The sequence below is a fragment of the Sebastes fasciatus genome, chromosome 15 (genome assembly GCF_043250625.1).
Source record: "Sebastes fasciatus isolate fSebFas1 chromosome 15, fSebFas1.pri, whole genome shotgun sequence".
In the NCBI taxonomy this organism is placed as follows: domain Eukaryota; kingdom Metazoa; phylum Chordata; class Actinopteri; order Perciformes; family Sebastidae; genus Sebastes; species Sebastes fasciatus.
The window spans coordinates 1,732,249-1,752,168 of record NC_133809.1 but is presented as its reverse complement, the minus strand read 5'-3'; the positions used below and the strand labels follow the sequence as shown (position 1 = coordinate 1,752,168).

Sequence of the window (19,920 nt, the reverse complement as noted above, 5' to 3'; positions counted from 1 at the left end):
CAGCAGCAGCTCTCGGGCTTTGATTCTTTTGTGGGATTTATTTCCACGTCTGCTCTCGGTTCCCCCCGCTGCTGCAGGAGTCGGATAGTTAGGGAATCGATCAAGGTGTATTTTAGAGGGATAGCCTGTTCTCTGAACAGGGATCTAAATTTTAAAAGGCTTCTTTTTAAGTGGAGGACGAGGCGTGATCCCTCTCTGTGAAAAAGGCGTCGCTCTCTAAGTCTCCATCATTACCTGCTGACAGCCGGTCTTAGCTCGGGTCAGATCTCAAAGTCAATCTGTCCTCGTTTCCACTCCGAGAACACAGAGACGGAGGCTGAACTCGTCTTTTCACAAAGAAAGAAAGGGAGGGAGGGAACGGGGAAAAGAGTGATTTGTAGGCAGAGAAAGAGGGAAGAAATACTCGGCACACGGGATGAAGAGATTCTCAAAGAGAGGCAGAGAAGTGGGAACGAGTGATTTTGGCAGAGGGAGAAAAGAAAGAAGAGAATGCTCATCTTCTCAAGGAGAGACCAGGAAGAATGAGAAAGTATAAAAGAGAGGAAAATACCCATCTCTTCACAGAGAGAGAGGGATCAGGGAATGTAGCAGGAGGCGGAGAAAAGAGAGAAATAAGGTGGAAAGAAAAGGAGGAGAAGAAAGAGGTTTTATAGAAGTAAAGAAAGAATACTTTGAGTTGATCTCAGAAGGACAAGATGGAGAGAAGAGAGATCTGAGAGATGTGTTGTAGAGAGGAGAAGAGATGTGCAGAGGACAGGATATACTCATTATCTTTTCACAATAAAAGCAAAGGAATGTGTTACGGATGGCTGAAGAGCCATAATGGAGGCTGAGCCCGACAGCCGACCCGACAGAGGACCTGGCCTTCAGCTGCTTTCATGCCAAGATAATTAATACTAGGGCCGTCAATCAATCAACCAATCAACCAATCAATCAATCAATCAATCAATCAATCAATTAAAAGGTTTGATCACAAATTAATCGCACATTTTTTATCCATTCAAAATGAACCTTAAAGGGAGATTAGTCCAGTATTTAATCATTTTATCAACATGGGAGTGGACAAATATGCTGCTTTATGCAAATGTATGTATATATTTATTATTGTAAATCAATTAACAACAAAACAATGACAGATATTATCATAAAGTGGGCGTGTCTGTAAAGGGGAGACTCGTGGGTACCCAGAGAACCCATTTACATTCACATATCTGGAGGTCAGAGATCAAGGGACCCCTTTGAGAATGGACATGACAGTTTTTCCTCACCAACATTTAGCGTAAGTTTGGAGCGTTATTTAACCTCCTTCATGACCAGCTAGTCTGACATGGTTGGTACCGATGGATTCATCAGGTTTTATAGTTTCAGATGATACCAATATCTTCACTCTAGCTTTAAAACTGAGCTCCTACAACCTAAAAATCACAGGTTATCTTAACGCGTTAAAGAAATTAGTGGCGTTAAAACAAATTTGCGTTAACTCGTTTTTATGGCGTAAACTTTGACAGCCCTATAGTTCGGATTATTCAACACGTTCTCATCCCAACTCGTCACATACTGATGCTTTGTCAGACCCCTCGGCATCACTTATTGGTCGCAGTACACACGTGCTTTATGTAGTGAATTAAACAAAAACACCTGCTTAGGTTCAGACTATAAAATCACTTAGTTAAGTTTAGTAAAAACAACAATGTTTGGGTTTGAGATTACAACGTTTGTAAAGTGAAAATGAAACATAAAGTTGTGAACAACGTTCTCCTGGATGGAAGCCTCGTGTTTGTTGGACCCATCCACCTCTGTGTGTCTTTCTTTTGCTTTTTAATTACATCACCGCAGTACTTTCTCTGAGCGGTTACTGTCTGGGTTTACATTGGAGTTAATGGAGCGGTCGGTGCGTCGCATAAAAAGGGCGCCTTGTGCAGAGGTATCCAGCGTTGGTATTTGACTCCCTGGGTATGAGAACAGGCTGAATTATTCTGTATTTACTTCTTCAATAACTCATTCATTGACACTTTTCTTTGCAAATTGTAGAGAAGTCAGAGAAAAGTCAGCAGGTGACGTTTTGGTCACTTCGTCCACTGTTTCCTAAAGTTTGTGTCTCATGTCATTGAGGTTGTCCATGTTTCCCGCTTTGTGTGTGTTTTACTAACATACCTGTGTGTAGAGTTTCACAGCTGTGTGTGTGTGTGTGTGTGTGTGTGTGTGTGTGTGTTTTACTAACGTACCTGTGTGTAGAGTTTCACAGGTGTGTGCGTGTGTGTGTGTGTGTGTGTGTGTGTGTGTGTGTGTGTGTGTGTGTGTGTGTTTTACTAACGTACCTGTGTGTGTGTGTGTGTGTGTGTGTGTGTGTGTGTGTGTGTGTGTGTGTGTGTGTGTGTGTGTGTTTCACTGACGTACCCGTGTGTAGAGTTTCACAGGTGTGTGTTTTGTGTCTGCAGACAGATAAAAACAGTCTTTCAGTGTGTGGATTCATTAAAGGCGGCGTTAGTCCGGAGAGACGAGCTCTGCTAAAACGCCTGCAGGCTTAAATCCACCGAGCTTTCACTTCTGTGCTCGTCTCTCTCTCTCTTTTATTTCCTATTGTATTTGAACGCCCCTCGATCAACTCTCTCTCTCTCTCTCTCTCTCTCTCCAAAACATCCCGTCTGCCTCTTCCTCTTTTCTGTCCTTTTTCCTCTCTCCGTACGTCCAATTGTCTCTCTCCTTTCTCCTCTTTTCCTCTAAAAAACAACCTTAATATTATTATTTATTTTGTATCTGATTTATTTCTCTCCTCGTTTCTCTAAAAAACTTAAATATCTCCTTTTTTTTGTTATTAAGACGGTTTCCCTCGCGTCCTCCTTCGTCTTCCTCCTTCATCTCTCTGAGAACCAGAGAAGAAAATCTCCTCTTCCTGTTGTATGAAGACGAAGAGTGTATCCCCTTCTGTCATGTTTTCTCATTTTCTTGCTCTTATTGTGAAAAGACGAGTAATATTTCTACTCTTTCTCCTAATCGGCAGAAAAAAACAACTTTCTTTCTTGTTCATATTTGAGGTGCACGCCGTTATAAACCTTTAGAGACGATCAGAAACAGCTCTGTGAGTTCATCTGGATTTAATTTACATTTGTCCGAAAAAAAACAATAAAAAGTCAGAAATTTGTCAAAAAAAAGTCTGAAAATATTTGAAAAAAAGTCTGAAAATTGTCAAAAAGTAATTCCCCAAAATATTCTGAAAAAAAAATAAATAAATGTCCGGAAAAAAGTCTGACAATTCTTTTTCGAAAAAAAATCTGAAAAATGCCTCGAAAAATTGTCTGAAAAAAAGACCAAAACAAAGACAGAAGAAAAGTGAAAACTTTTTATGAAACTATAAAACTTGATGAATCCATCGGTACCGACCATGTCATACTAGCTTGTTATGAAGGAGGTTAAATACGATCCAAACTTACGCTAAATGTTGGAGAGGTAAAACTATCATGTCCATTTTCAAAGGGGTCCCTTGACCTCTAACCTCCAGATATGTGAACGCGTGAGGGTTTTTTTCCGAAAAAATGTCCAATAAAAAGTCTGAGAAATGTCCGAAAATTGTCAAAAAAAAGTTTTTTAAAAATGGTCAAAAAAAAGTCAGAAAAAAGTCTGAAAATTGTCAAAAAAAAGTTACAAAAATATTTGAAAAAAAAGTCTGAAAATTGGGTTGTCCGAAAAAAAACAATAAAAAGTCTGAAAATTGGGTTGTCCGAAAAAAAACAATAAAAAGTCTGAAAATTGTCCAAAAAAAGTCTGAAAATTGTCAAAAAAAATGTCCCCAAAATATTCTGAAATTTTTTTTAAAAAAGTCAGAAATTTGAAAAAAAAAAAAAAGAAAATGTCCGGAAAAAAGTCTGACAATTCTTTTTCGAAAAAAAATCTGAAAAATGCCTCGAAAAATTGTCTGAAAAAAAGACCAAAACAAAGACAGAAGAAAAGTGAAAACTTTTTATGAAACTATAAAACTTGATGAATCCATCGGTACCGACCATGTCATACTAGCTGGTCATGAAGGAGGTTAAAAAACGCTCCAAACTGTCAACTGGCATGTCCATTTTCAAAGGGGTCCCTTGACCTCTGACCTCCAGATATGTGAATGTAAATGGGTTCTATGGGTACCCACGAGTCTCCCCTTTACAGACATGCCCACTTTATGATAATCACATGCAGTTTGGGGCAAGTCATAGTCAAGTCAGCACACTGACACACTGACAGCTGTTGTTGCCTGTTGGGCTGATTAATCATGATTAACTGCGGTCCAACTCGTGCGAGTAAAGAGAGGTGACAATTCGCTTCGCTCTCAGTGTGAATGCGACGTAATACCTAGTAGTCCGTGGGCGGCCTTTCAGACTGTTCTTCCGTGGGCCAGCAGAGGGCGACAGAGAGACCATCTACTTACTGTCTGTCTCTCTTTCTCTCATAACAAGAAGGTCTTCATCCCTCCATCTCCTGGCAGACAGGAAGGACGTTTCCATAACGCAATTTCACAGCAGTAAATTACCTTCACGTTAATGTGACACACACACACACACACACACACACACACACATACACACACAGAGTAAATCTGGAAGGTAAAACGAGACTAAAGAGGAAATCCAGCAGATTAAAGAGAAGGAAAGAGAGGAAGATGAGGTGAAGAAGGGGGAGAGGTGTAGAAAGAGGAAAAAGGAGAGAGGTAAACACAGAGGGGAAGACGACGGTGACATTGAGTGAAAGAGAAAGAGAGCGACGGAGGAAATGAAGAGAGAAGAGAGAGGAGGTAGAGAGGCTTTAAAAGGGAATAGGACTCCTTTAATCTATCGCTCTCTCTCTGCAGCCTCGGGCGAGCCTCCAGCACTCTCTCTCTCTCTCTCTCTCTCTCTCTCTCTCTCTCCTCTTCTTCATTAGTGGGCGATCAGAGAGTGGGTGATTTAATGGAGGAGTAAGAGGAGAGGGTTAAACATATAAAGCTCACCTGTAGGAGAGAGGGAGGAAGATGGAGGGATGGATAGACTAGACTAAAGAGTCTGCTCTCCTGGTTTTATCATCTTGGACTTGTTTTGGTCGCCGGTCTCCATCAAATCCAGTTGGCAGGTTACTTTTTTGTCCTTTCCCATCCTGCTCTGTTTACATTACAAACACAACTACTTTTAAACATTATGAAAGACTTGGATATCACCTATGGAGGATGGAGCCTGCCAAAATAATAAATAAAAAAATATTTCATTAAATGGAGCAAAAAAAATATACAAAAATAAAAAAATAAATGCAAAAATAAATAAATACATTCAAACATCAATAAAAATAAATACATAAATAAATAAAAGGGAAAATTATACAGAAGAATAATATATATATTATATATTATATATTATATATATATAATATGAAAAAGCAAATTAAAACAGAAATATCAATTTATGTCACATTTTATCAGTAAATTAAAGGCTACATTTATTTTTGTTTTTGATACATTTAATGGCATATTTATTTATCGGTCGAGTCATTTATTCATTTATTTATTTATTCATTTCATTTTGATTTTGACAGTTTTTTCAAGGCATTTTTTCCAACTTTTTTTCGTACTTTTTTGAGAATTTTCCGACTGTTTTCGGACATTTTTCAGACTTTATTTTGGAAATTGTTTTTACTATTTTTTTTTTACTTTTTACTGACATTTTTCAGACTTTTCATTGTTTTTTTTCTGTTTTTCTTCTAACATTTTTCTTTTTTTTTTTTTCTTTTTTTTTTTACAATTTTCGGACATTTTTCAGATATTTCATTGGACATTTTTCTGAAATTTTTTTGGACACTTTTTTCAAATATTTTTCTGACTTTTATTTTGACAATTTTCTAACTTTTTTCAGACTTTTTATTGGACATTATTATTGGACACATTATCTTCACTCTAGCTTAAAAAATGAACACGCAACAACTTCAGAAAGATCAATTTGATGCGTTAATGTGTTAAAGTTTTTTTGTGTGAATTAATTTCAATTTCGTTAACTTTGACAGCCCTAGTTAATACATTATATGATTTTCATTTCATTATACTTTATGCTTATAAAAAGTGGCATAAATCAAGTTTTGACAACAAAATCAAAGTTTAAAGTTAAATTTTTTTGCTGTTTACTGGATTAATGACCTAATGACAGTGACAGCCGTAGCAGCCTTCTATTTACTGAATAGTGATTATAATCGTCTGTATGGTGAACATCATGTGAGAGAGACGGTGTGTATTCTGCACAGTCTGCTGCAGTTATAAAGTGTGTGTGTATGTGTGTGTGTGTGTGTGTGTGTGTGTGTGTGTGTATGTGTGTGTGCGTGTGTGTGTGTGTGTGTGTGTGTGTGTGTGTGTGTCCTCCATTGGACATGCTGATACACTGAGCTGCTCTCTGAGGACCTGCAGTCATCTGAACAGGCAGCAGTGTGTGTGTGTGTGTGTGTGTGTGTGTGTGTGTGTGTGTGTGTGTGTGTGCATTCATTGTGTAGTTATTTACTCTGCCGTACAAACAAAGCAAGGTCACATTCAAGGTGACGTGATCTCACCATCTCTGCCTTAACATGCAAACAAGTTATTTTCCCTCCGTCTCTCTCTCTCTTTCTCTTTCTCTCTCTCTCTCTCTCTCTCTCTCTCTCTCTCTGAATAAAGAAGGAATGAGCGCCGGCCGCCCGACCAAAGTCAATTACAGCAGCCCCGGGGATGTCGTCTTAAACAATGCTATTAGTTTCTAATAGTTTTTAATTACTGGCCTTCTTTTTGTATAAATCACCCCTCCACTTTCTCTCTCTCTCTCTCTCTCTCTCTCTCTCTCTCTCTCTCTCTCTCTCTTTCTTCTCTGTCGTTACTGAAGCCTATTTGTGTCCGTAATTAAACGGAGGAGAGGGGATATGAATTTAGTGGCGGCCCCTCGCTCTCGTCTGCTCTGACTGTTTCTGTTTGAGCGGCTCCTGATTAATGCCAATACATATTGCTTGAGATAACCATTTAGTGGTTCATTTAGACAAATTTATTGCCTGCGTACCGTCGCAGGGCGGAGCAGAGGTGTGTGTGGGGGTGGAGGAGGGTGGTGCCTCCTGAGGCCACGGGGCGCTGTCGCAGTGACACAGCGCTATCTGGTGGAGAGCGTCAGGTACTGTTGTAATCATCCTTTACTGAAGTTAGATCATCAGAAACACAACGGGCTGAAGGTAAAAGCTCCACACTCTGATAGAAAATAGCAGAAAGAAGGAAGGAAGGTACGGAGACCTAAAGTGTCCAATATTAGATAAATAAACAAGACAAAAATATCAAAATCCAAATATATAATCTACAATAATATTGTGAAATTTGAAAGTGCAGCTCAGAATCATAAACATGTCATTTCATCCGACTTCTGCTCATAATGAATAACAGAATAATCCACTGGTTGTTTTTTCAAAGTCTGGTTTTATTTCATAATAACTTCCTTCAGAAACGTCGTTACCTTCTTTACCTTGATACATCCAGACAAACAGGGCAGAGCGAGTGAGATAAAGACATATGAGACGACTCGGGACATGTCGGTCTTGACTTGGGTCTTGACTTGGGACTTGTCAGTCTTAACTTGGGACTTGACTTGGGCTTGCCTTTCTTGACTTGGGACTTGTCTTGGGACTTGTCAGTCTTGACTTGGGACTTGACTTTGGACTTGTCGATCTTAACATGGGTTTTGAATTGGGACTTGTCAGTCTTGACTTGGGACTTGACTTGGGCTTGCCTTTCTTGACTTGGGACTTGTCTTGGGAGTTGTCAGTCTTGACTTTGGACTTGAGTGCAAAGACTTGAGACTTACTTGTGACTTGCAACAACGACTTGGTCCCGCCTCTAGTCTTCACCGTCATGACTCTACTTTCATAAAGAGTTAAGAGACGAGACGAGACAGTTTCCAGCTGACTGACAGCTGATGACTCTACAGCTGGTTTGTTGGTTGGTTGTGAATCATGTGACACGAGGCAAACGTTCAAGGCGTGCTAACCTGCTAACGTGCTAACCTGCTAACGTGCTAACCTGCTAACGTGCTACCCTGCTAACGTGCTAACGTGCTAACTGTTAGTCCGTGAATCTGAGATACACACACCTACAAACACACGGAGAGGCTGGCAGAGAGTGTTGGTCTGATTAATGACGGCAGCAGCAGAGCAGCTCTCAGCCAGCTGTCACATGACATCTGATGACTGCCTCACTTCCTCCCCCTCTCTCTCTCTCTCTCTCTCTCTTCCTCTCTCTCTCTCTCTCTCTCTCTCTCTCTATCTCTGTTCCTCTCTTCCTCTCTCTCTGTCCAACTCTTCCTCTTTTCTCTCTCGTGTGATGAACAAGCTGCTCGGTCAGTGTGATGTCCAACAGTTTGAAACAACATCCACCATGACATAACAACCCTCCTCCTCCTCTCTCTCTTCCTCTATCTCTGTCTCTCTGTCTCTCTCTCTCTCGCTCTCAGTGATGAACAAGGGTCAGTGTGTGACGAAGTACTACCGGTGGATCCTGAAGAACAGCGGCTACATCTGGATCCAGTCCAGCGCCACCATCGCCATCAACGCCAAGAACGCCAACGAGAAGAACGTCATCTGGGTCAACTACGTCCTCAGGTCAGAGGTCGACTCCGCCCGGTCGTCACGGCGACGACAATCGTCTCAGTTTCAATGAAAGACTAGACTAGACACATAAATACGAGAACGAGCGCCTAATAAAACCTTGACTTTGTGTGTTCACAGTAATCATGAGTATAAAGACGTGCCGATGGACATCGCCCAGCTGCCCAACCTGCCCGAGAAAACCTCCGAGTCCTCCGAAACCTCCGACTCTGAGTCCGAGTCCAAAGAAAACTCTGGTAGGTGGAATTAAACGTTTTAGAAAAGGGAGGAGATGGAGTAAATAAAACCTTTTAGATTCCTTCCAAGCACCTCTTCAAGTATCACCAGTATAATAACCAGCAATAAGAAACGCAGCCTGGATAAGAGAAGCCAGAGATGCTCTATCAGTCGGTGCCAGTGTGCCGTCTGTGCCCGGCTGGATGGTGATGAACGCCAACAGCTGCAGGGACTGAGCGCTCGCTGGCAGCGCCGCAAAAACCGCCACACAGTCACAAAAAAATAAATAAACGGCATAACTCTGTAGAACGCCACGAAAATACCTCCAAACTTCACACAAAGAGGCCTCAAAAGAACCACAGAGAAGCCTCCAAGAAACGCACCAAAACAAACACAGAATCCCACGTTGAGCAGCGTAACACCAAAACACGCCGTCTGTGACGCCGTTAAATGACGGCGATGCCAAAGAGTGTTGCCAATTTAAAGACTTTCTGGGTAAACCTCAACTGTTAACTAGAGCAGTTTGACATGTTCAGTCAACCAATCGACTGTAGCGACTCAGTTTTAAAGCTAGAGTGAAGATACTGGTATCATATGAAACTATAAAACCTGATGAATCCATCGGTAATCCATCTGAATGTTGTCAAAAAAAGACAGAAAGAAAGTCAGAAAAATATTCGAAAAAAATGTCAGAAAAATGTCCAATGAAATATCGGAAAATTGCCAAAAAAAAGTCTGAAAAAAAAATCGAAAACAATGTCCCAAAGTTTTTTCGAAAAATACCTGAAAAATGTCCCAAAAAAATACCTAAACAATGACAGAAGAAAAGTCCGATACTGGTATCAAATGAAACTAGAAAACCTGATGAATCCATCGGTACCAACCATGACATACTAGCTTGTAGTGAAGGAGGTTAAATAACGCTCCAAACTTTAGCAAAATTTTGGCGAGGAAAAACTGTCATGTCCATTTTCAAAGGGATCCCTTGACCTCTGACCTCCAGTTATGTGAGTGTGTGAGGGTTTTTGTTCGAAAAAATGTCCAATAAAAAGTTTGAAAAAGGTTTGAAAATTGTCCAAAAAAAATGTCAGAAAAAGTCAGAAAATTGTCAAAAACAATGTTCGAAAGAATTTCCGAAAAAAAGCTCGAAAAATGTCAGAAAAAAAGACTGAAACAATGACAGAAGAAAAGTCCGATACTGGTATCATATGAAACTAGAAAACCTGATGAATCCATCGGTACCAACCATGTCATACTAGCTGGTCATGAAGGAGGTAGTTTCATATGATACCAGTATCTTCACTCTAGCTACCGTTAACGTGTTATTATCACGTTTAATGTGACAGACCTAGTTAATACATGTTATAAAAAGTGGCATAAATCCAGCGTTTCAAGTGGATCTCATTAATTCTCACACAACACAACAAGCTTTGACACCAAATCATCGTTTAAAGTTAAATTCTTTTGAGCTGTTTACTGGATTAATTATTTAAAATAACACTAATTATCTTAATAATTTCACCAGAAACATCATAACTAACACTCCCTAACGTGAGCATTCATACAGAAGAAGAAATGAAATCTTAAAATTCAGATCCAGAAACACAAATCAGGGATTCATTACACCGTGCGCCACCAACCATCTCAAGCAGCCAACACTGGAGAAAGACAAAGCTCAGCCACTGCCAGTATAGTTTGAATTCAAACCAATACAGGGCCTCCACCTTGAGCATAATATTATCAAGTCCTGCAGCCTGTGTTGGCATGATGAGAATCAGTGCCAGCTGTTATTCTAGCTGGAGGAGAGTGATTCTGGCACCCTGTCGGCTGTAAACTGACGCCAGCTGCTGCAGGAGGCAGCGATTCAGCCGGGCTCCAACAGGCCCGAGGTGCTCAGGCTCAACATATTCTAAAATGAGATATCTGGCCTTTGACCTTTGTTCTGTTAGGATGCAATCTGTGCAGAGCCAGAGAGGACACGAGCGCCGCTGCCAAAAACAAAGAGTTTTTTTTGTTAGAGTTTTTTTTTTATTGGTGCAATGCAACAAAACATCAACATAACTGCTGCCCCAAATACTCACTAGAGCACCACATGTAGATTCATCCGCCGATGAAAAATAGTCCCCAACAAAGTCCCCATTTCCTCTTGTTTGTTTGATAAAAACTACAATGAAACTATACTAAGATTTACATCTTCAGTAGGAACCACAGACTGTATATAAGAAGTGGACGTGGTCACCCTGACGTCACCCGTTGGTTCATGGACTGCAGTTCTGAAGCCTCGAGTTCGGCATTTTATTCGACGTCATCTTGTGTTTTTTTAAACCAAGAACTGGTCGTGTCTATATGGTAACTTCCAAGTTGCGAAAACACGCGAAAACTCTTGTTAGACCCGCTGCCCGACGACGTATCCTAACCATAACCCCAACCATCCGAAGTCAATGCCGAACTTGGTTAGTGAGTTACCTTCTAAACACGACCAACAGAAGTGACACGAGAGGGGGGAGCTAAGTACAACCGAACGCTGAATAAGACATCACGTCGTCATCTTGGATTTTGACCGTCACCATCTTGGTTTTGACCGTCACCATCTTGGTTTTTGACTTTCACCATCTTGGTTTTTGACTGTCGCCATCTTGGTTTTGGGCCGTCACCATCTTGGCTTTTTGCAACCAGAAGTGACACGAGAGGGTGGAACTAAGTACAACCAAATGCTGAATAAGACATCACGTCACCATCTTGGTTTTTGACTTTCACCATCTTGGGTTTGTGATGGCGACGGCCAGAACCCAAGATGGCGACAGCTGAAGACCAAGATGGCGAAGGCTAAACACCAATATGGGGACGTCCAGAAACCAAGATGGCGACGGCCAAAATGCCAAACTCCAGGCTTCAAAATGGCAGTCCACAAACCAATGTTTGATGTCACGGTGACTACGTCCACTTCTTATATACATCTACAAGTCTATGGCCGGGTATCTTTCAAACTCTTATAACGCAGGTTTACTCTTCATAACACAGATGACAATAAAGAAACTTAATCCAAAATCTATATTTCAATTTGTAGTTATTGTTCCTGTTTTGTTGACTGGGGAAATATCAGGGACAACAATGGAAACAAGTCCAGGACTTTATGGTGTTAAATCTGACGAATTCTAGTATTTTATAAACCACCCGAACCCAAACCCTCGCCGGCTCTCCGGCTGTCTTTAAGACTCGAGGTCCACTTCTGATTCCAGCCGGAGAATGAATCTGTTTAGCTTGGAAAGCACACTTAATGGAGATACAAGGTTTTCCCCAGACAAAGCAATTGAGTCGACATTTCAGGTGCCACGAGGGAGTCGGAGCGATGCCAGCTGGGCGGCCGCCGGCCTCGGTGTGTGCTGGCAGCGTTTGAAGAGTGTGTGTTGTGTTGTGTTGTGTGTAATGGGCTGGACAGAGCCAACATGCCTGAACAGCAGCAGCTACACATACTGAACACACATCAGTGCAGCCACAACACAACACAACACATGGAAACCCTGTCTGGGAAAATAAAACGGATCAACACCTGAGAGCAACTACACGGGAATCCAAATACACAAACTGGATCCTCAGTAGTCCACGTGAAGAAAGCTTTAAGGAAGTCTTGTTTTCATGCCATGATTAGTATTTCTTCACTTTTAAATATACTGAAATATTTCCACAACTACTGGATGAATTGCCTTGAAATGTTGTACCAGCTTTCACGTATCCAAGAGGATAAACCCTGATGATATTGGTAGGGCCGTCCGGACGATACTTGGGTACCGATTAGATATGTTTTGTGATTTTTAAGTATTGCGATTCGATATTATTATTATTGAGATTTTTGTTTACTTTTTTAACATTAGACCATGAAGGGGAAAAAGTTGAATCATAGTATCAACATTAACTAGTGTTACAATATTTTTTTAAGTATTTGTTCATAAAGCAAAGTCCTTCACAAGTATAGCCAAAGACGGCCAAAAACCTAGATGGAGACAGTCAAAAAACAAAGATGACGACAGCCGAAGACCTAGATGGCGACGGCCAAAGACCTAGATGGCGACGGCCAAAGACCCAGATGGCGACGGCCAAAGACCTAGATGGCGACGGCCAAAGACCCAGATGGCGACGGCCAAAGACCTAGATGGCGACGGCCAAAGACCTAGATGGCGACGGCCAAAGACCCAGATGGCGACGACCAAAGACCTAGATGGCGACGGCCAAAGACCTAGATGGCGACGGCCAAAGACCTAGATGGCGACGGCCAAAGACCTAGATGGCGACGGCCAAAGACCCAGATGGCGACGACCAAAGACCTAGATGGCGACGGCCAAAGACCCAGATGGCGACGACCAAAGACCCAGATGGCGACGGCCAAAGACCCAGATGGCGACGGCCAAAGACCTAGATGGCGACGGCCAAAGACCTAGATGGCGACGGCCAAAGACCCAGATGGCGACGACCAAAGACCTAGATGGCGACGGCCAAAGACCTAGATGGCGACGGCCAAAGACCTAGATGGCGACGGCCAAAGACCCATATGGCGACGACCAAAGACCTAGATGGCGACGGCCAAAGACCTAGATGGCGACGACCAAAGACCCAGATGGCGACGACCAAAGACCTAGATGGCGACGGCCAAAGACCCAGATGGCGACGACCAAAGACCTAGATGGCGACGGCCAAAGACCTAGATGGCGATGGCTAAAGACCGAGATGGAGACAGCCAAAGACCTAGATGGCGACGACCAAAGACCTAGATGGCGACGGCCAAAGACCCAGATGGCGACGACCAAAGACCTAGATGGCGACGGCCAAAGATCTAGATGGCGATGGCTAAAGACCGAGATGGAGACAGCCAAAGACCTAGATGGCAACGGCCAGAACCCAAGATGGGGACGTCCAGAAATCAAGATGGCGACAGTCAAAATGCCGAACTCCAGGCTTCAAAACGACAGTCCACAAACCAATGTTTGATGTCACAGTGCCTACGTCCACTTCTTATATACAGTCTATGGCCGGGTATCTTTCAAACTCTTATAACGCAGGTTTACTCCTCATAACACTGATGACAATAACAAAAATGTAATCAAAAATCTATATTTCAATTCCACATTTTGTGGACTGTGGAAACATCAAGGACAACAATCGAAATAAGTCCAGGACTTCTCTGAGAACCCCCTCTGGCTCTCTTGTAAGACTTGAGGTCCAGATGGCGATGGTCAAAAACCAAGATTGATGTATACCCACCATCCTCAGTCTTCCTGTTTCTCTTTTTGAATGACGAATACAGACTACCGCCACCTGCTGGTGTGTAGAGTTATTTCCTCTCAGGCAGGCGTAGAGCATACATGGTAGTTGGCCGTTGGCTGTACTCTTCGCGGTGTGTTCGAGTGCAACTTTTTGGCCGAGACGAAGGCGGCGTAAAGCAACGCAACTGGTGGCCTTTATCGCCGCTATTTCTTTGATGTCGGGTTGGTGTGTCTGGGCTTTTACATCTGCAGGTGTTTGTTCATGAATGTCAAATTTCATGGTAAACCATCCAATTTTTTTCAAGACATTCAATTTCAACTGCAAAGATCATCCTCTGGGGACCATGAATGTCCGAATATGTCAATCCATCAAATATTTGTTGGGATATTTCAGTTTGAACCAATTTACCTCTTTCTCCTCAACAGACGCTGAGAACGCAAAGTCAGAGGGGAAGCCAGGCCACCAATCAGAGCGCGAGGACCCGGAGACGGACAGCAAGCGTCAGCAGCAGCCCGGCCAACCGCACTGCTCCTCCGAACAGGAAATGAAGCGTCAGGAGGAAGGAGACAGCTCGAGTAACCCCGAGAGCCAGGACAGCGATGACAGTCTGGAGCCTTCGGATGGAGAGGGGGAGGAACAGGAGGAGGCAAGAGGAGGAGGAGGACGAGGAGGAGGTGGAGGAGGTGGAGGAGGTGGAGGAAGGATTGGGAGGTTAGCAGGACTGGGAGGGTTAGGTGGACTGGGCGCCATCGGAGGACTGGGTAATCTGGGCGGGCTTCATATTAAAGTAGAGCACTACGGAGAGGGCGAAGAAGTACAGATGCACAACTCACAGACTTCTTCATCGGAGGAGGAGGAGGAAGAGGACGATGACGACGAGGAGGAGGAAGAAGACGGAGGCGTGCAGGATTGCGACGGCGCCGATGCCGGGAGCAAGCTCCAGAAGAGGCGGAAGAGGAGGAAAGTGCAGAAATGGGACGGATCCCGAAGCAGGAGGCTCCGTCTCTCCTCGACCCCGCCCAGCCCCGTCGCCATGGGTGACGCCACGCCGATGGTTGACCCCTCCCAGGCCACGCCTGCCAACTCCTCGCACCTCCTCACCTCCGCCGGCTCCCCAAACGGCGCAGGTGCGACGTCCTCCGTATTGAAGATCAAGACGGAGATGGCCGAACCGATCAACTTCGACAACGACAGCAGCATCTGGAACTTCCCACCCAACAGAGAGATTTCCAGAAACGAGTCGCCGTACAGCATGACCTCCAAGCCGGCGCCCCCGGGCTCCCACGAGAACTTCCCCTCCCCCCAGGGAGGCTCTCTCCAGGTCGCCATCCCCGACTCCGTCCTCACCCCTCCTGGAACCGAGGGAGGAGCAGGAGGAGCGAGGAAGCCTCCTTACAACGGAAGCTCGGCGCCGTCCTCCGCTTCCAGCGCCGCCAGTTTAGCGCCTCCCTCCAGCGCCTCCTCCGCCGACCCCCTGTCGCCTCCTCTCTCCGCCTCCCCGCGGGACAAGCAACAAGGCACTCCCACCACCTCATCTTCTTCTTCCTCCTCGTCCTCGTCGACCCCGTCATCCTCGCTGCTGTACTCCGGCGACCTGGAGGCTCTACAACGCCTACAGGCCAGCAACGTGGTGCTTCCGTTGGTCCACCGGGTAACGGGGACTCTGGCGTCCACCAGCACGACGGCTCCGCGGGTCTACACCACCGGGACCATCAGGTACGCACCGGCGGACGTCACCCTGGCCATGGCGCAGGGCAACCTCCTCCCCAACGCCGCCATGAACTTCGTCGACGGCTCGGGGTTCGGCCTGGACCCCAAGACGCCCATGGAGATGCTCTACCACCACGTCCACAGGCTCAACATGTCGGCGGCGGCAGCGGCCGGCCCGTTTGTCGGATCCCCGTCGGCCACGGGCGGGAACGGCGCCCTGGGGGGCCAGATGCCGACGGCGGCCAACGTTTTCACCACAGCGGAGGGACTTTTCTCGACGCTACCGTTCCCGGTGTACAGCAACGGCATCCACGCCACGCAGACGACTCTGGAGAGGAAGGAGGATTAACGCTACACGTTCGAGACCGCATTACTGTGTTTCTGGAATCAACAACTGTGTTCAAAGACTACTCACTAGTAAACAAAATAAAAACTATTTCCTTTATCTTTTATCAACACGGCACTGTGTTTCCGAGAGGGGAGAAAGGATGACAGATGTACTCTAGCACTTTGAATCTGAGCAACTGAGCTTGTGTAATAGACATGAATGACCCTCAAACATGTCCCCCCCTTTTTTCTATCTTTTACCTCTCTCCTCCTCATCCTCTTCTCCTCCTCTCTCTCTCTTTTTGCTCCTGTTTCTTGCGATCAGCAACGTTTTGTTTTTTTCCTCTTGAACAAACAAACAAAAAAAAAAACATTCTTTATTGTAAAGAATTTCTTTTCTTTGCCTACAGAGAATTCATATTTGCCTACGGACTCCGCTGGAGCCGGACGGGGGGATACTTTTTTATGATTTTGACTTTTATGTTGCGTCTTTATGAAGATGCTGATTGTGTGTATTTAACGGAGGACGGTAACAGGGATTTGACAGACTATGCGGCGGCGCTCCTCCACATGTATCTTGATGTGATCAAGGATTTTAAAAGAAGAGGGAGCTCTCTCTCTCTTTGCGCCCGACATAAAGGTCTCAGAGATAATAATCTTTTGAAAAAAGGTTTTTTTCTCGATTGAGGGAATAGTTTAGAGAATTAATGCTTTTCATTTTCTTTCTTTTTTTTTTTTTTATAAAATATTCTAGCTCAGATTTAACTTACGAATCAAGAAGAAAAACAAGAAAAAGCAATTTCAGCCGGGTAATGACCTGTGAATTATCGAATGTTACTACTTCCTCTCTTTTATCCCAGGAGTTTACCTTACAGGTCTCGCACCAAACATAACCTCCTCTAACATCATCCTCTCTCCGTCATCCTCCTCTCTCCACTTCTGTCTACCTGGTTTTTAAACATATACAGATTCATGGTGCTACCGACCGTCCAGTAACCCCGATTCAGCTGGCTGATGTGGGTGCTGTAAACGAACCCACGGCTCGTTGACAGACTGATTTATTTTTGGTTTTTGGAGGGGGAACTTTGTTTTGTTTTTTCTCTTTCTGACCTTCAGGAAAGTCAGAAACACAGCAAGAACCTTAGAACCTCTAAATCAGCATCTCTACATGTCCCTCCTTTGTTTGTCTTCAAACAAAAGCACTTAATCTGATCGCCATGGCAACATGGAGGTCGCATTTTAGGCTTTTTTTATTTTTGTGTTTTTTCTAACTTAATCACTTTTAATTCTCAGTGAGACTGAGGCTAATACGCTAGCGTTGCTAACTTGAAAAATGAATGTTGAAAAACCTCGACCGGCTCCTGTTTGATTAGTTTTACTACTTTTTCCTCCTCCTCCTCCTCCTCCTCCTCCTCCTCCTCCTCCTCCTCCTCCTCCTCCTCCTCCTCCTTCTTCTTCGTCTTCTTCTTCCTAAACCAGAATCACCTCCACAAGATTTTTCCTAAAAACAATCCACTCTCTTCCATCTCATCGCCGGACCCTGTGATTTAAAAAAGAAAAAGAAAAAAAAAAACATATCAACAAAGGAGATTGTAATAAAGACATGCATTTTTCAATCAATCAATCAATCAAACAATCAAAATCCAATAACTACAAAAAAAAATCTTTTTGAGGAAGAGAAAAAAAATTCCTTTAAACAAAAATGTTGTCTTTGTCGTTGTTCTTCTGTTCTGTGTTTCTTCTCCCCCAGCCCTCCGTTGCCAAAAAAAAAAAAAAAGAAATCTCACAACGTTTAGTGTTTTAAAAAGCACTGTGATTCATTTGTAATTATATTTTTTTCTTCTACTTTTTAGGTAAAAAGAGAAAAAAAAGATGAGAACACGTAAAAAAAACAAAACCACATCCATCTTTTTAAAGTTGACAGCCCCGTCTTTACCATCCCGTCATACCTTATTACCCAGTGTGATTAAGCCGTAAAAACGTTGTTACCGATGTGTTTAGTGTCACTGGCTGTCAAAAAGTCTTTCATGGCGACTTCTCTCTCTGTGTGTGTTGACTATATGCAGTATATACTGAGCTACTGTAGCTGTTTTTGTCCTTTGTCTTCTCTGTGCTCTATCTCTAGTGTGGGGGGACGGGGAGGGGCGGGGCTTAGATGGAGAGGGGCGGAGCCTATAGAGAGGCTAAGTCCCGCCTCTTCCGGTGGACCACCACGGGATCTTATTACGGAAAAAAATATGAACAGTAGTCAACGGAGAGAGATGAATGTTTTTTTTATCCTGTTTGAATTGCGCCATGAATCACACAGATGATGTTCCATCCATCCATTTTCTTATCCGCTTATCCGGCGCCGCGTCGCGGGGGCAGCAGGCTTAGCAGGGAATTTAAGATGTCCTTCTCCTCAGCAACGTTTTCCAGCTCTTCCTGGGCGAACCCGAGGCGTTCACAGACCAGATCAGATATTTAAGCTCTCCGGCATGTTCTGGGTCCATCCCGCCCGGGGCCCCTACCAGTTGGACGTACCCAGAAAACCTCCAAAGAGAGGCATGCCGAACCACCTCAGCTGGCCCCTTTAGAGGGGAAAGAGCAGCGTCTCTACTCCGAGCTTCCTCCAGATCTCTAAGGCTGAGTCCAGCCGCCCTACGGAGGAAGCTCATTTCGGCCGATTGTTTCCGCGATCTCATTCCTTCGGTCACTGCCCAAAGCTCATGACCGTAGGTGAGGGTTGGAACGTTGATGGACCGGTAAATCGAGAGCTTCGCCTTCCGACTCAGCTCCCTCTTCACCACGACGGTCCGGTACGGCGCATCGCATAACTGAAGACGCCGCACCGAACCGCCTGTCCATCTCGGTTTCCGGCAGAGCACCATCATGGCCTCAGACTCTGAGATACTGACTCTCATCCCGCCCCAGTGCGTGCTGAAGGTCACGGTCTGATGAAACTAACAGAACCACATCGTCTGCATAGAGCATAATTCTGAGGTCCCCAAACTGGACTCTCCTTCCCCCAGCTGGGCTTTGAGATCCTGTCCATGAAAATCACAAACAGGATCGGAAACGTGTTTCACTTTGTGCCGAGTACTGTGTATTTTTATTTTGAAAAGCGGACGTAGTCCCACGAGTCTACTTCCTAAAAGCCTAACCAGGTACAAGGACTGCAAATTAGCTAGAAGTCCGATATACGTTGCATCAGGTGCACTTTAATTAAGTGTAACAATGCCTACATGTATTGTCCCTGTCAGATAAATAAATAGACAAACTCATATCTGAGATTCATGGATGGCGCAATTCAAACGGGATCAAAAAAATATTCTCTCTCCGTTGACTACCGTTCATATTTGTTCCGAAAAAAGGTCCGATGGTGGTCGACAGGAAGGGGGCGGGACTTCGCCTCTCTATGGGATGATTGACATCCCCGACAACGACCCCCTTCTCTGTGTCTTCGTCCGTCTCTTCCTCCGTCTCCCTCTATCTGCAGTCTTAGTGAAACCAGTGGAGGTTCGTGGAATTTCGTGTTCGGTGGCCTTTGCAAAAAACAAAAAAAACTTTGTAGAGTCCACCTTTTTTTCCGCTGCTTCCTTTTCGTCTTTGTAAAACCTCTTTATTTTTTGTTTGTTTTTTTGTTTTTTTTGGGGTGGGGGGGGTTTTCTAATCCTTCTCTCTCTTTCTCTCTCTCTCTGCTATTGCTTTTTGCTGTTGTGTAGTCTTAATACAAACCTCTTTATCTTGCTGTCCTTTCTCTCAGAGACGAAAAGATTCTTTAACTAGCTCAAAGGTTTATGGAGCCATGTTTTTCCGCCGCTA

At 44.0% G+C, this 19,920-nt stretch overlaps 1 protein-coding gene across 8 annotated transcripts in view; it reads left to right on the top strand.

The window, feature by feature from the left end:
- The window catches only part of npas3 (neuronal PAS domain protein 3), a 324,742-nt gene extending 306,729 nt beyond the window's left edge, over nucleotides 1-18,013 (top strand). For all 8 annotated transcript variants that reach the window (XM_074661224.1, XM_074661223.1, XM_074661226.1 and 5 more), the window contains 3 exons: nucleotides 8,451-8,598; nucleotides 8,725-8,840; nucleotides 14,505-18,013. In XM_074661224.1, the coding sequence (XP_074517325.1) occupies nucleotides 8,451-8,598; nucleotides 8,725-8,840; nucleotides 14,505-16,138 (1,898 nt within the window). In that variant the 3' untranslated portion in view covers nucleotides 16,139-18,013. The remainder of the gene's footprint in view (nucleotides 1-8,450; nucleotides 8,599-8,724; nucleotides 8,841-14,504) is intronic.
- The last annotated feature ends 1,907 nt before the right edge of the window (nucleotides 18,014-19,920 follow it).